This window comes from Tenebrio molitor, chromosome 6, assembly GCF_963966145.1.
Source record: "Tenebrio molitor chromosome 6, icTenMoli1.1, whole genome shotgun sequence".
Lineage (NCBI taxonomy): Eukaryota > Metazoa > Arthropoda > Insecta > Coleoptera > Tenebrionidae > Tenebrio > Tenebrio molitor.
In genome coordinates this window covers 20,318,836-20,330,671 of record NC_091051.1, presented here as the reverse complement: position 1 = coordinate 20,330,671, position 11,836 = coordinate 20,318,836, and the positions used below count along the sequence as shown (strand labels likewise).

The window sequence follows — 11,836 nt, the reverse complement described above, 5'->3', positions numbered from 1 at the left end:
AATCTGAATCACCCGGTATAGTTAATGGTTATTTTGACAAATTTATGCGGAACCGAGCTGCGTATTGAGAGAAGCAAGGCGACCACCGCATTCATTAAGATACCAGACTTTGAACACCGTTACCAAGGATAGTGTGCCGAGAATGTGATGTAAGATTAAGATTACATCTGAGAATTGTTTCGTGAACTGTATAATCATAAATCTCTTCTAAATCTTTTAATTTTGTTATTGGGTATAATTTTAATTTAAAGTAAATTTTAATTATTAATCTGTGACCTTTTCTAACTATGGGAATGAAAATAGGGAAAGTAACCCATTTCCTTTTTTATCAGATAACAGTAAAAATACCGTTACCCTGGTTACAAAAGTGAAGTTTGTGAAGAATAATAGCCATTTTATCTTTTTAGCATAATCAATTAGGAATTAACTTTTTTATAATGTTAGATGATGTTATTAGTGTTTAATAGTTTTTTTTTTGTCCTTGAGGGATAGGTCCAAATTAGCATCTGTTCCAATTAATTGATAGTTCAATCAACCAGAATTCTTAGTAAGTATACCTACTGATATTAGCAGAAGAATTTTGTTAAACTATTTGATCATCGCATTAAATTAAAAATTTACAATCCTGTTTTATTCAAGTTAGGTATATGCTCGTCTCTATTTATTAACCAAACAAGTTAGTTCTCTCTCGACACGGTAAAAACTACAACGAAATTATATGTTGTACCAATTGTTTCATATGAATTTTTTGTTTGTTGTGTTATTGTTTTTCAATGGATTATTTCTCATTTGTAAGTACATATTCATTTTCAGAAATTCTGTTTATCTTGTTCAATATTTATTAAACAACAAAGTACTTATTTACATCATTTAATTAAGACTATTATCGTGAAATTGACGATGCGTTTAGTATCGATTAATCGAGTAAGAATTAGAGAATTAAGACAAAATTTGTCATAATGCTGATCGAAATGAACAACGTGATAACGATCGATTACGCATACGAATGAATCGATTGGCTCAAATAGTAACATTTGATCCTATGGCATTTCAGCATGATTCTGAATCTTGTCGTTAGAACTATGAATAAAGTTTGTACACATTGCAAAGCATTAAAATTCAAAAGTGAAGGACCCGGAATGTGTTGTTTCAATGGTAAAGTTAAATTGCCAATATTGAATGAACCACCTGAGCCATTATTTTCGTTGGTTGCTGGTACTACAACACGATCGAAGCATTTTTTGAACAATATAGGCACAAAATTATAACACATGCTTTCAAATGACTTCGTTTGGTGCAAGTAATGTAATAACTGATAATTATATGCAACATGCAAGATTCAAGGTCAAATCTACCATAAAGCAGGCTCTTTGTTAACATTTCCGGATGCTGAACAAATTTTTTCAAATTTATTTCATTGGAAATTTAAATTATCGGGTTTATCAACGTTGTGGAATTAACAGAGCCACGAAAAGAGTGCAATTTCCATTAAACTGGCTTTTGGAATACCTAACGATAAACAAATCACAAGGTCAATCGTTGCAAGTATGTGGATTGAATTTGGAGAATACATGAAATTGCATTGCAATGGTCTTGAAGATAAATATTTTCATTTTATTCGAATAATTTAACAACCAAACCTTTCAGCTGAAGAAGAAGAGAATAAAAAATAGCAAACACAAGACAGCAATAAAACACAAACAAATATGAATTATCACACACAATTCAATTCAGGTGATCTCAATTGAATAAATGATTTGTTATTCAACTGTATTTATATTCGTATTTATTTCATTCATACTTATATCCACATTTAGCAATAGCGAAGCATTGGCGGGTCCGCTAGTTTTTATATAATGTGGCAATGATGAATAAGCTTGGAAAGCATTCAAATGAAGCAAAAAATGTTATTCTTCTGAAGTTTTTACGTAAAATAAAAAAAAATGTTTTTCCTCTTGTAAACTCAATCTGGGGACATAAGTACTATACAGGGTCTTTCACAACTCGCGCCCCAGGGAAAAAGAAGAAACACGAGATCGCATTTGGATGTGTAATTTTGAAGAAAAAAAAAATCTAGCTCAAAAGATAATCGAGGAAAGACAACTTAAAGTTGACCAATCAGAGATCTACACCTTCAAGGTGTGTTTGCCGTAATTTTATGTTGCTAGGAATTCATTTAAAAAAAAACATCTTTAAAATATTGGAGTTTTTGAAGTTAGTGTCAAATTAAATTTGTAATAAAAAAAGGGAAAATCTTTGTTTATTTGGTTACAATCATGTATTCAGCCGCTGATTATTTAGAGATGATAATAATTTTTTGCACGACTGTATACAGGGTGTCCCAAAAATGGCGTACTAACTACTTACTACCGTATCGAGGATGTTTAAATGTACACGAAAAAAATATAGAAAAAAATTTTCTGACAAAATTTTTTTTTATTATTATTATTATTATTAACGGTAATACAATGTAAACAAAGATGTACTCGTACAACCTTACCATGCAATGTTACCGTAGTGAATTTAAAATAATTTTTTTGATTTCCAAAGCTTCTAAATTCTCTATTATGCAGGATTAGATATTGGTAGTGAGTAATCTTGTACTTTGTGATAATATGTGCGATTAGAAGTAGCTGTCATGACAATTTAATAAATATATTTTAAAATAATTTACCTGTTAAATGCCACTTTCAAAGACTGCCAAATCAGCAAATAAGTCCAATAGAATTTTTTTAACATTTTTCTGACGTTTACGGTAGTCTCTTCTACACCGTAGTGCACCGTTAGTACGCCATTTTTGGGACAGCCTGTATAATGAGCAGTCTTAGGACAAAATAGTACCAGACAAGTCGACCAGTACAACTTTGCGTAATACCCCGCTCACGTTTCTCACATACTTTCCCGGCTCCTCATCAGAAATCTTATATCTAACCGGATGTGACTACATTATTTATTACCAATAATAACTTACATTGTTAAGCCAGCTAGAGCGCACTCACTTTAGTTTGAAATTTCTGTTCGTGGAATTAACATGTTAGATCAAATTTTGTGAAAACTAGACCGGAATTTGCATAATTAGCCACAATTACAAACAAGACAAAATTGTAAGATTTGTTGAATGATTTTCGAATCCTATACTGGGTGCCCCAAAATTCGCGGAACAACTTAGCAGTACGTTGTTAAGTAGTCATTAAAATATCAGGTAAAAATGTTTAAAAAATCAATCTTCTTTTTTGTCAAAAATATGGACCTATTTGTTACACTAAATGTGGCAACATTTAAAAACATTCTATATACAGGGTGATTTACGAGGAATAATGAGCCCGACGGAATAGAAAATGCAACCCGCAATTCATCAGGAGAAAAACCCGGACATTTACCGCTGCGATGTCCGGCTTTTTGTTGCAATGTATTGTGGGTTGCATTTTCTATTCCGTCGGGCTCATTATTCCTCGTAAATCACCCTGTATGTACAGTGCATTCACTTTTGTTTTAGACCAGAGTAGGCTATGGAAATTTGGCGAGTTGTATGGTAAGACTGTGGCTGAATGACAATATACATCATGTATAATATTTGAGGTGACACATTCTTGTCAAAATTCATGATCATGTAGCCAAGCATTATCATTTTCCAATTAACTACATAGTTTCGAGGACTCAATAATGTGTGTATTTAGTGATAAATGTAAATATTGCACAAATTTAAAACTAATTTACCTTAATACTTAATAATAATGTCAAATTTGACACTGGCAGTTCGAACAATTTTGATTTTGTTATTTTGACATAGCCCCGATACCAACATTTAAAAAAATTAAAATATCCTACTCTGGTCTAAAACAAAAATGAATGTATTATATCTCAATAGTCTGCAAATATTTCATTTTTGTTGTATCCATGGAAATGAGAGAGAAAAATCAAAGCCATGTTGCTGTACTACGCGTCCCCTGTCCTGCAAACAAGCTGAATACCCCGTCACCACGTCATTGTATCCAGTTCTACATTTTACATAGCGAAGAAGCTAATGCCAAGATGATCAGGTTGGAAAATGCTAGATCTGATTTGTTTATTTCATCCTTTGCAGCGACGGAAGATGAATACAAGTTTGAAACTACTGTCACTTCTCTCACTGGTCCAGACCAACCATACGCCTATGTAGACCAGGATTGTTCTGACAATAGTATATCCTGCAGCAGGAATTTTGTATGTGCAGTCTTTTCTTTGTATCAGCCTGACATACAGTGGTATTTTCAACCTTGTCCCGATCAAACTTGCCAGTTTGAACTTGTAAGTAACGAAGATTATAAAAAATAAAGAAAAATAAAGTTTTTGTAGATCTCATCTAGATACAACAATTCAACTGGTTTGCAATCGATCTCATTTACTAAGATTGAGTTTTCAAAATCTGGATATCTCAAGTGCGTTGCAAATAACTCAAGGGGAATTGTAGAAGTTGAAGAAGAAGTGGTTCCTATTAATAGTAAAATATAATCTTTGATTTTAAAGCCAAAAGTTCAAGTTTTTTTTTTTTTGAATAAGCAAACATTAAACGTCAAAATGCTGAAAAATAATTGTTAATCTGATAAAAAAAATCAAAAATCGTTTTGCAAATGTTCAATAGTTGTAACAATACGTTTTTGATCCGAAACAAAATAAACTAGGCAAAAATGAATAGGGAATTCCACAATTTTTTTTGGAAAGCAAAATTATTGCCCCAATCCCCCCACGTATTCTTGAACACAAGATAAATTTAAAATGCTACAGGTACTTGAAACATTACATTTAATGTGTATATTGATATCGGGCGTTCAAATGAAATCCTGGGCTGGGAAGGCGTTGGAAAACGTCAATTGTTGTGCTTTTTTAAAGCGTAGATTAATTGGAGCATGTTGACAGCTAACCTAAAATTTAGAGTAAAAAAATATTTCTTTTTTTCTTTATTTGCAATGTTTTACATTAAAAATAGAATAACCTAACGATTCTTATTCTCGAAGCAAATATCTAAGAGCAGAAGAGCACCCTTTGCTGAAATGAATTGAATGTTCAATTATGTCCCGATTAAACATAAACAAATATCACTCGTATCAAACGGCGGGGAATTCAAACTTTACACTGTTCTAAACGGTTTAATTTTTCCAACGCCTACTCAGCCCAGGATTTCATTTGAACACACGATATATTTCTAACACATTTCATTACAAATTTTAAGCTGTATTTATAAAAAATTCAAAAAAGGAAAAATTCCCTATTCATTTTTGCCTAGTTTATTTAAATTAAACAAAAGATAATAAATAGTACGTAATGGGTCGTATCACGACACCGTTATTAAATTTGCCGTTAACTAGAGTCGTGATTAAAGTAAACATAAAACGATATAGATTTATAATTAATAATAACCTACCAGAAAGAGATTAATTCGTCACCAGGGTAATTAGAGTGATGATTAAATTTAATAAGGGTGTCATGATACGGCCCAATGGGCCATTTTTCACTTAAGAATACTCGTCATTATTCTTGTAACCCAAGTTTCTGTGTCTTTTAAAGCTTTTTCTTTTGCAGAAGACTTTACATGCTTTCTTTTTCCTTCAGCTCGTTGCAGGGTAAACTAAAATTTGTAGTTACACTTTAATATTTGCAACATATTACAATTCTTTATAATTTTCTGAAACTCATAGCAAACATGACAATAAATTTGCTTGAACTTTTGGACAGTGGCGATAGTTAACTAATAACATATATTTCAGACACTGATCAGCGTTTTATAGTTTTAAAACAAAATGATTTCAAATACGAAATAGTTCCAGAAAGCGAGGAAGTTATTGTACAATGGAATATCTCAGTTCAGGGTTATCCACCTCCAGAATTATCTTTGTAAAACAATCGATATGATTTTTCAGATGTACATAAACAGATTTTTCAGACTTGCCAACAATGAAAATACTTCCTCATCACTTAAATATACTCTTAATATTCTACCGAATAATGAAATTTCATTGACAATTAAAAATGCTTCAGAAGAAGATTTAGAAACACGTTTTCAGCTGGTCGGGCAAAATATATATCAAACTAGAATTCTTAATTTAACATTTTATGAAAATAAGCAACCCAAGACATCTATAGCAATTGATTTACTGGAAAGTACTTATAGTAAAGTAAAATGTGTGGCAACTTCCATTCTCAAACTTGAGATTTCTTGGTTCTTTAAACCTTGCGTAAACTGTGCTTATTTGGCAGTAAGTATTAGTCAATCAAACTTTATCTTTTAATTAATGGGATCGTTTAAGATAAATCAAATGGATTTACATACAAAAAAGTTACAATCAATTTCATATGTTGAATTAAATACTTCCATGTCTGGATATCTACGTTGTTCAGCTAAAAACGCTAAATTTACATCGGACGTCGTCCAAGAAGTTGCTGGTAATTTTTGTGATATTTGATACCACTCCAAAAAAAGGGTGCTAACTGCTAATTTTTAGACGTAAAAAATGGTTTACAAATTTCTTCGCAGTCGGCCACCGGTCGAATCGATCCTGATGTCAAAAAGTTTAAGGCTGAACCATTTAAACAAATTATATTGACATGTGGTGCCTCTCTCTATAATCACAGCAATAATGTTACATGGGCCAAGGGGAATATAACTACAGACATCGATGGTAAAAATATAAAAACTTTTTGCTTTTAGAATTTAAGCCAATTTATGATGTAATTCTAGATTCTGGAGTTATAAGCGAAAACAGACTGTTCAGCGTTTCAAAAATTATTAAGTTAGGTGGTAATGGTGATTATGATGGTTCTTCAATTTTTGACGATTACTTTTGCAAAGCTTGGACAATTAATGGCACTCTTGAGTTTAAAAAAATCAAGGTGACTTATAAGGGTAAGAATTTATCTACCTGAAAAGGGTGAATAACTACCGTACGGTCAACAATTATATAGATCAAAGAAGCCTTTGAGATTTTGGACGTATGTCTGAATATATGCTCTGGAATCCATGGAAGTATTTTTGGTTGCATATACCTGTTTCAATTTAAATTTGGATATTTTTGCTGAAATTCGGCCAAACAGGCCGTATAATCGATTCACGATGAATGTGGATAAGGGGTGACTGTGATTTATTTTTATCATGTTGGATAAATATGACATGATTGTTCCGACGTTCAAATTTGAACAATGTTGTCTAATTTAAATTTGATTAAAAATTATGGATGGAAAACGGATGTATATATACAGTTTTCCATTGTTCCTATGTTACATATAGCATTAATCAACCTTGCACATTTGATTTTATAAATATTCAAGTTCGAATTTCAAAGGTATTCATACTCAAATTATGATTCAACTCGAAATACGTTCAAGCTGGCAACGATGTTACCGTTTCCATCACATAATTTAACCTTAATTGAAATCAATCTACCAACAATATTACCAGATGTCACAGCCACCCCTTATCCACATTCATCGTGAATTTTCACTTCTCCGTTATTGAAAACACCATTACAAAAGTAAGATTCAATGATGAATCTTTTATGTTCTGAAGTAAAAACCATTTTTGCGTTAAAATTTGGGTAATAGTGACAGTTTTTTGACGTTTATTAGTTGAATTAGCAAAGATACGAAAAATATGACGCTGTTAAAATCATACCAGTCTCTTATCTAAGTATTGTTGATAGCACGGTATTTAAGTTAATAGCAATTAAAACTCGTTGAAATTGAATTACCAAAAAACAAATGTGTTACTATATTTATTGATTCAGTAGAAACACAATAAGTTTTGTTTTCTAAAATACCTTGCAGGAAACTACGAGTGGTCCAGTTTTGCTATTGTAATTTTAATAATACTCATAGTGGCGATATCAATTTTTGTAATAATCAGAATGCGCAACTATAAGGCATTACAAAAAGAAGTGGACAAACTGTTTACTGCCGGTTTGGAAAATTTCGAAAATGGGGCTTTGGACCATTTGAATCCCAATCTGACCATAGACGATCAAGCTGAATTATTGCCGTACGACAAGAGATACGAGTTTCCGATAGAAAAGCTCAAACTAGGTTTTAACAGTTCACGATGATTTAAGGTCTTTTCATCATTGGAGTTTTAGCCGAACAAATAGGGTCAGGAGCTTTTGGTGTGGTGTTGAAAGGTGAAGCCAAAGGTATGTTCGAGCATGAAAAAAAAACTACAGTTGCTGTTAAAATGGTGAACAGGAATATTGGTGATATTTATGTCAAAGCTCTGGCTTCCGAATTGAAGATAATGATCCATTTAGGCAAACACATCAACGTTGTTAATCTGTTGGGAGCCTGCACTAAAAATGTCTACAAGAGTTGGTAACTCTGTAGTGGTTCATGTTTATGGCTCTTATTAAATTTTTGTAGGGGAATTATTAGTGATTGTGGAGTATTGTCGTTTTGGGAATCTTCAGAATTATTTGCAGAATCACAGACATACTTTTATTGACCAAATAAACTCCGAAACTGGTCAAATTGACTATACAATAGGAAGCGATGTTTTAGGTAACGAGTAAGTATAATAAGTACTTGAAAAAATCGTTATTTTTCGTTTTGTTGTTTAGTGATCCGGAGATTCTCATTCCATATATTACATCCTCATTTTCAAACAAAATTTATGAGCAACAGACAACCAGTGATACTTCTGTGTCATCACAATCAGGTAAAAGACATTATTCTTTTAATTGCCACGGTAAGTATGCTACCGGTTTCCAGATAAGGAAGAAGTTGTTTTGAAAGTTAAAGAATTCACACAAACGGATCAAAATTCACATTATGTTGGAGATTACCAAAACAAGAACAAAGTCATTTGTACCAAAGACCTTCTGGTATGGTCATTTCAAGTTGCTACAGGTATGGAGTACTTGGCTTCTCGTAAAGTACTTCACGGCGATTTGGCTGCAAGAAATGTACTTTTAACAGACGGCAATGTAGTAAAAATTTGTGACTTTGGATTAGCAAAGAAAATGTACCAAAACGACATTTACAGGAAAACGGGAGATGTAAGGTATTAATTCATTGTCATTCCTTATATTTATTAATTTTTGTTACAGGAAATGCTTCCAGTGAAATGGATGGCAATTGAGTCAATAACAGATAAGATATTTTCAATCCAGTCAGATGTTTGGTCTTTCGGTATCGTTCTTTGGGAGATATTTTCTTTGGCAAAGACTCCATATCCTGGTATGGAATATAACGAATATTTTTGCGAAAAACTTCTGTCAGGATATAGAATGAAGTCCCCACAGTTTGCTACAAATGAAATGTGAGTTCTGTAAAAGTTTCGTTCAACAATATTTCAGAATTTTTAGTTATGAGATAATGCTGCACTGTTGGAATGGTGAACATATGAAGCGACCGACTTTTACACAATTGGTTAATAAAATCGGCTCAACTTTGCAAGAACCAATAAGAAATGTATGAAAATTAATATTCTGTTGATAACTTCTTAGAATGGTTTCTTTTAGTACTATGTCGATATGAATAGCGGCTACTTAAAGATGAATGCACAACGATTTCAGAATGATAATTACCTTTCAATGATCAGTGCTCCAAATTTTCAAAAGTCTTCGTCTTCCTGCTGTTATGTTAACGTTGTAGAAACTGATGATGAAAATGTTTCTACATATCTTTGAGATGTAATATAAAATTTATAATTTAAATTCATACAAATAAAGTTGATAAATATGTACAGTGTGTTTATTTTTAAATAAATATGTGGTGTTAAGGATAGGATATTAGAATAAGAATATTTAAAAATGAATCCGACTGAATTTTTATAAACTGCGTTGTCACATTAAAAATATAAAATCCAATAAAATCTTAAAAATTCTGTGTATTGTTGATTTCTAAAATAGTAGAGTCCTCGGCGCTCCAATCCATGCATAAAAATAAGTTCCGTGGGGGTTTTGTTGTTACAAGCTGAATTATACAGGGTGCGTCTGCTTAAACTTTATATTTGAATATCTTCGTTATTTTAAATGACTGCTCAACGATATTTAGTCTTAATAAAGGCTGCATTGCCCTCTTTACATAGGCACTACAAAAATTAACAAGGATCTGGACAGAAGAGGAATATTCAAGAAAAAAATTAATGAAAAAAAAATATTTTCAGCATTTCCTAACATTATAACTTTTAACATGCATATCAAATGTTTCTGTGTAGATTTTCTGCCTAATAATCATCTTAGTGCTTATTATTGACCAATAAATTAATGTTAAATAAAGACAATTTGCAGACTTCATTCACCAGTGTGTATTTACGTAAAAAAGTACTTCACGGCTTACTGATTTACAAAAAAAAAAAAATACATAATTAATTTATTATTTGACAACGTCAAAGTAAAAAAGTTCCTGAAATCTTTGAAATAATCTTTTATACAAGATGTTGTTCTCACAGCAAGAGGAAATTAATATTATTTTTACGTATGGAGAGTGTCACCGGTGCTATCGAGCCGCAGCAAGAATTCTTCAAGCCCGTCAAGAAAATGATAAATTTTCCGAAATGAATATCAGATGAATTGTAAAGCTGTTTGAAGATACTGACAGTGTTAAAGAATTTCCACGAGTAAGGGGTGCACTCCCTAAAAATATTAACTTTCAAAATGCCGTTGTTGATTAGGTAACTGAAAATCCACACACAAGCACAAGAGTAGTAGCGGCTGCACTGAATGTCTCACAAAGCACGATTATTAGAACTTTAAAGTCTTTGAAATTTCATCCATATGAAATAATCCTGCAACAAGAACTTCACGGAGTTTTTATTCCAGAATTGAAAGGTGTGTGGAAGTTAATGGTCGAAATAAATTTTGAGCATCTTATTTAGTTATAATTATTTTGAGTACATTTTTAAAATTTTCTTTGCTGCTAATTGTGTTACATTGTTGAATTTTGTCGGGGCGTAGAGCCACCCCCCTCCTTTCAGAACGAGAACCACCCCTGCGTGGGAGAATGACAGAGATTTCAGACGACAGTACCGAGATGGACTCAGGGTAGAACAGTCACAGTCAGAAGTCACTAAGGCATTTATCCAACATCTCGAGTACGGTCGTACGGTCCAAACAATTGTACATAAATGTAAATAAACGTTTTACACGCAAAACGATACGGTGTGTCAGTTCACGCGCGCCTACAATCAAACCAGTGAAGCCTCCATTAGGCTGAGCAAACCCAGGAGCCCCATTTGGTTCCGAACAATTCCTGGAGCCCCCATTAGGCCCCAAACAAATGTATTGCAGATATTTTAATTGTTATTATTTACTATGTGCTTAAATTATTTATTCACCTTCACCCCCTCTTTAAGCTTGACGCACCCACCTCCATAATAGCCACTTTTATAAATAAAAACAAAAAAATTAGGAGGGTACCGGGTACCCCATGATTCATTGTTTAAAAAATAAAATTAATAACATTTAAATTCGTTTTATTGAAAACTTACTTTAAAATAGTTTAGTAAATTTTTCCAGAGAAGACTGATCCCTAGGATGCAGACGTACTCGTACCTACACCGGGGTTTGTACATACATACCTATTTGAATTTTTATTGTATTTTACCGAATAGTTCAGTAATAAAAGAATTTTAAATAAGATAACAATGCCCCGTCAAATTGACGTATCTAAATTATTTGCTGAAAAATGAGTAATCTGTGAAACAAATTCGTAACAACTTTTTACGCATAAACTCTGTTTTGAACATAGCTGGAAAATTAGTTCTTTTTAACACTAATTTATTGCGTAGTCATCAGTAAAAGTGTAATAAAAACACTACAGGGAGATACAGAGGCCACAGCTGAATATGTTATACTCCGTAATCTGAGAAAAAGCT

The 11,836-nt window shown here is 32.4% G+C and overlaps 1 protein-coding gene across 2 annotated transcripts; it reads left to right on the top strand.

Moving 5' to 3' along the window:
• The first annotated feature begins 643 nt into the window (after positions 1–643).
• Positions 644–9,703, top strand: LOC138133451 (vascular endothelial growth factor receptor 1-like). 2 transcript variants are annotated; one of them, XM_069051371.1, is made up of 16 exons: positions 644–791; positions 4,085–4,287; positions 4,336–4,480; positions 5,745–5,871; positions 5,921–6,233; positions 6,285–6,420; positions 6,480–6,656; positions 6,716–6,880; positions 7,798–8,052; positions 8,103–8,327; positions 8,380–8,524; positions 8,577–8,674; positions 8,728–9,014; positions 9,066–9,277; positions 9,324–9,429; positions 9,480–9,703. In XM_069051371.1, exons 1-16 carry the CDS (start codon positions 719–721, stop codon positions 9,645–9,647), a joined length of 2,835 nt encoding a protein of 944 aa, XP_068907472.1. In that variant the 5' UTR covers positions 644–718; the 3' UTR covers positions 9,648–9,703. The 2 variants fall into 2 exon arrangements, with proteins under 2 accessions (XP_068907472.1, XP_068907471.1); XM_069051370.1 differs by having other exon boundaries at positions 9,315–9,429.
• The last annotated feature ends 2,133 nt before the right edge of the window (positions 9,704–11,836 follow it).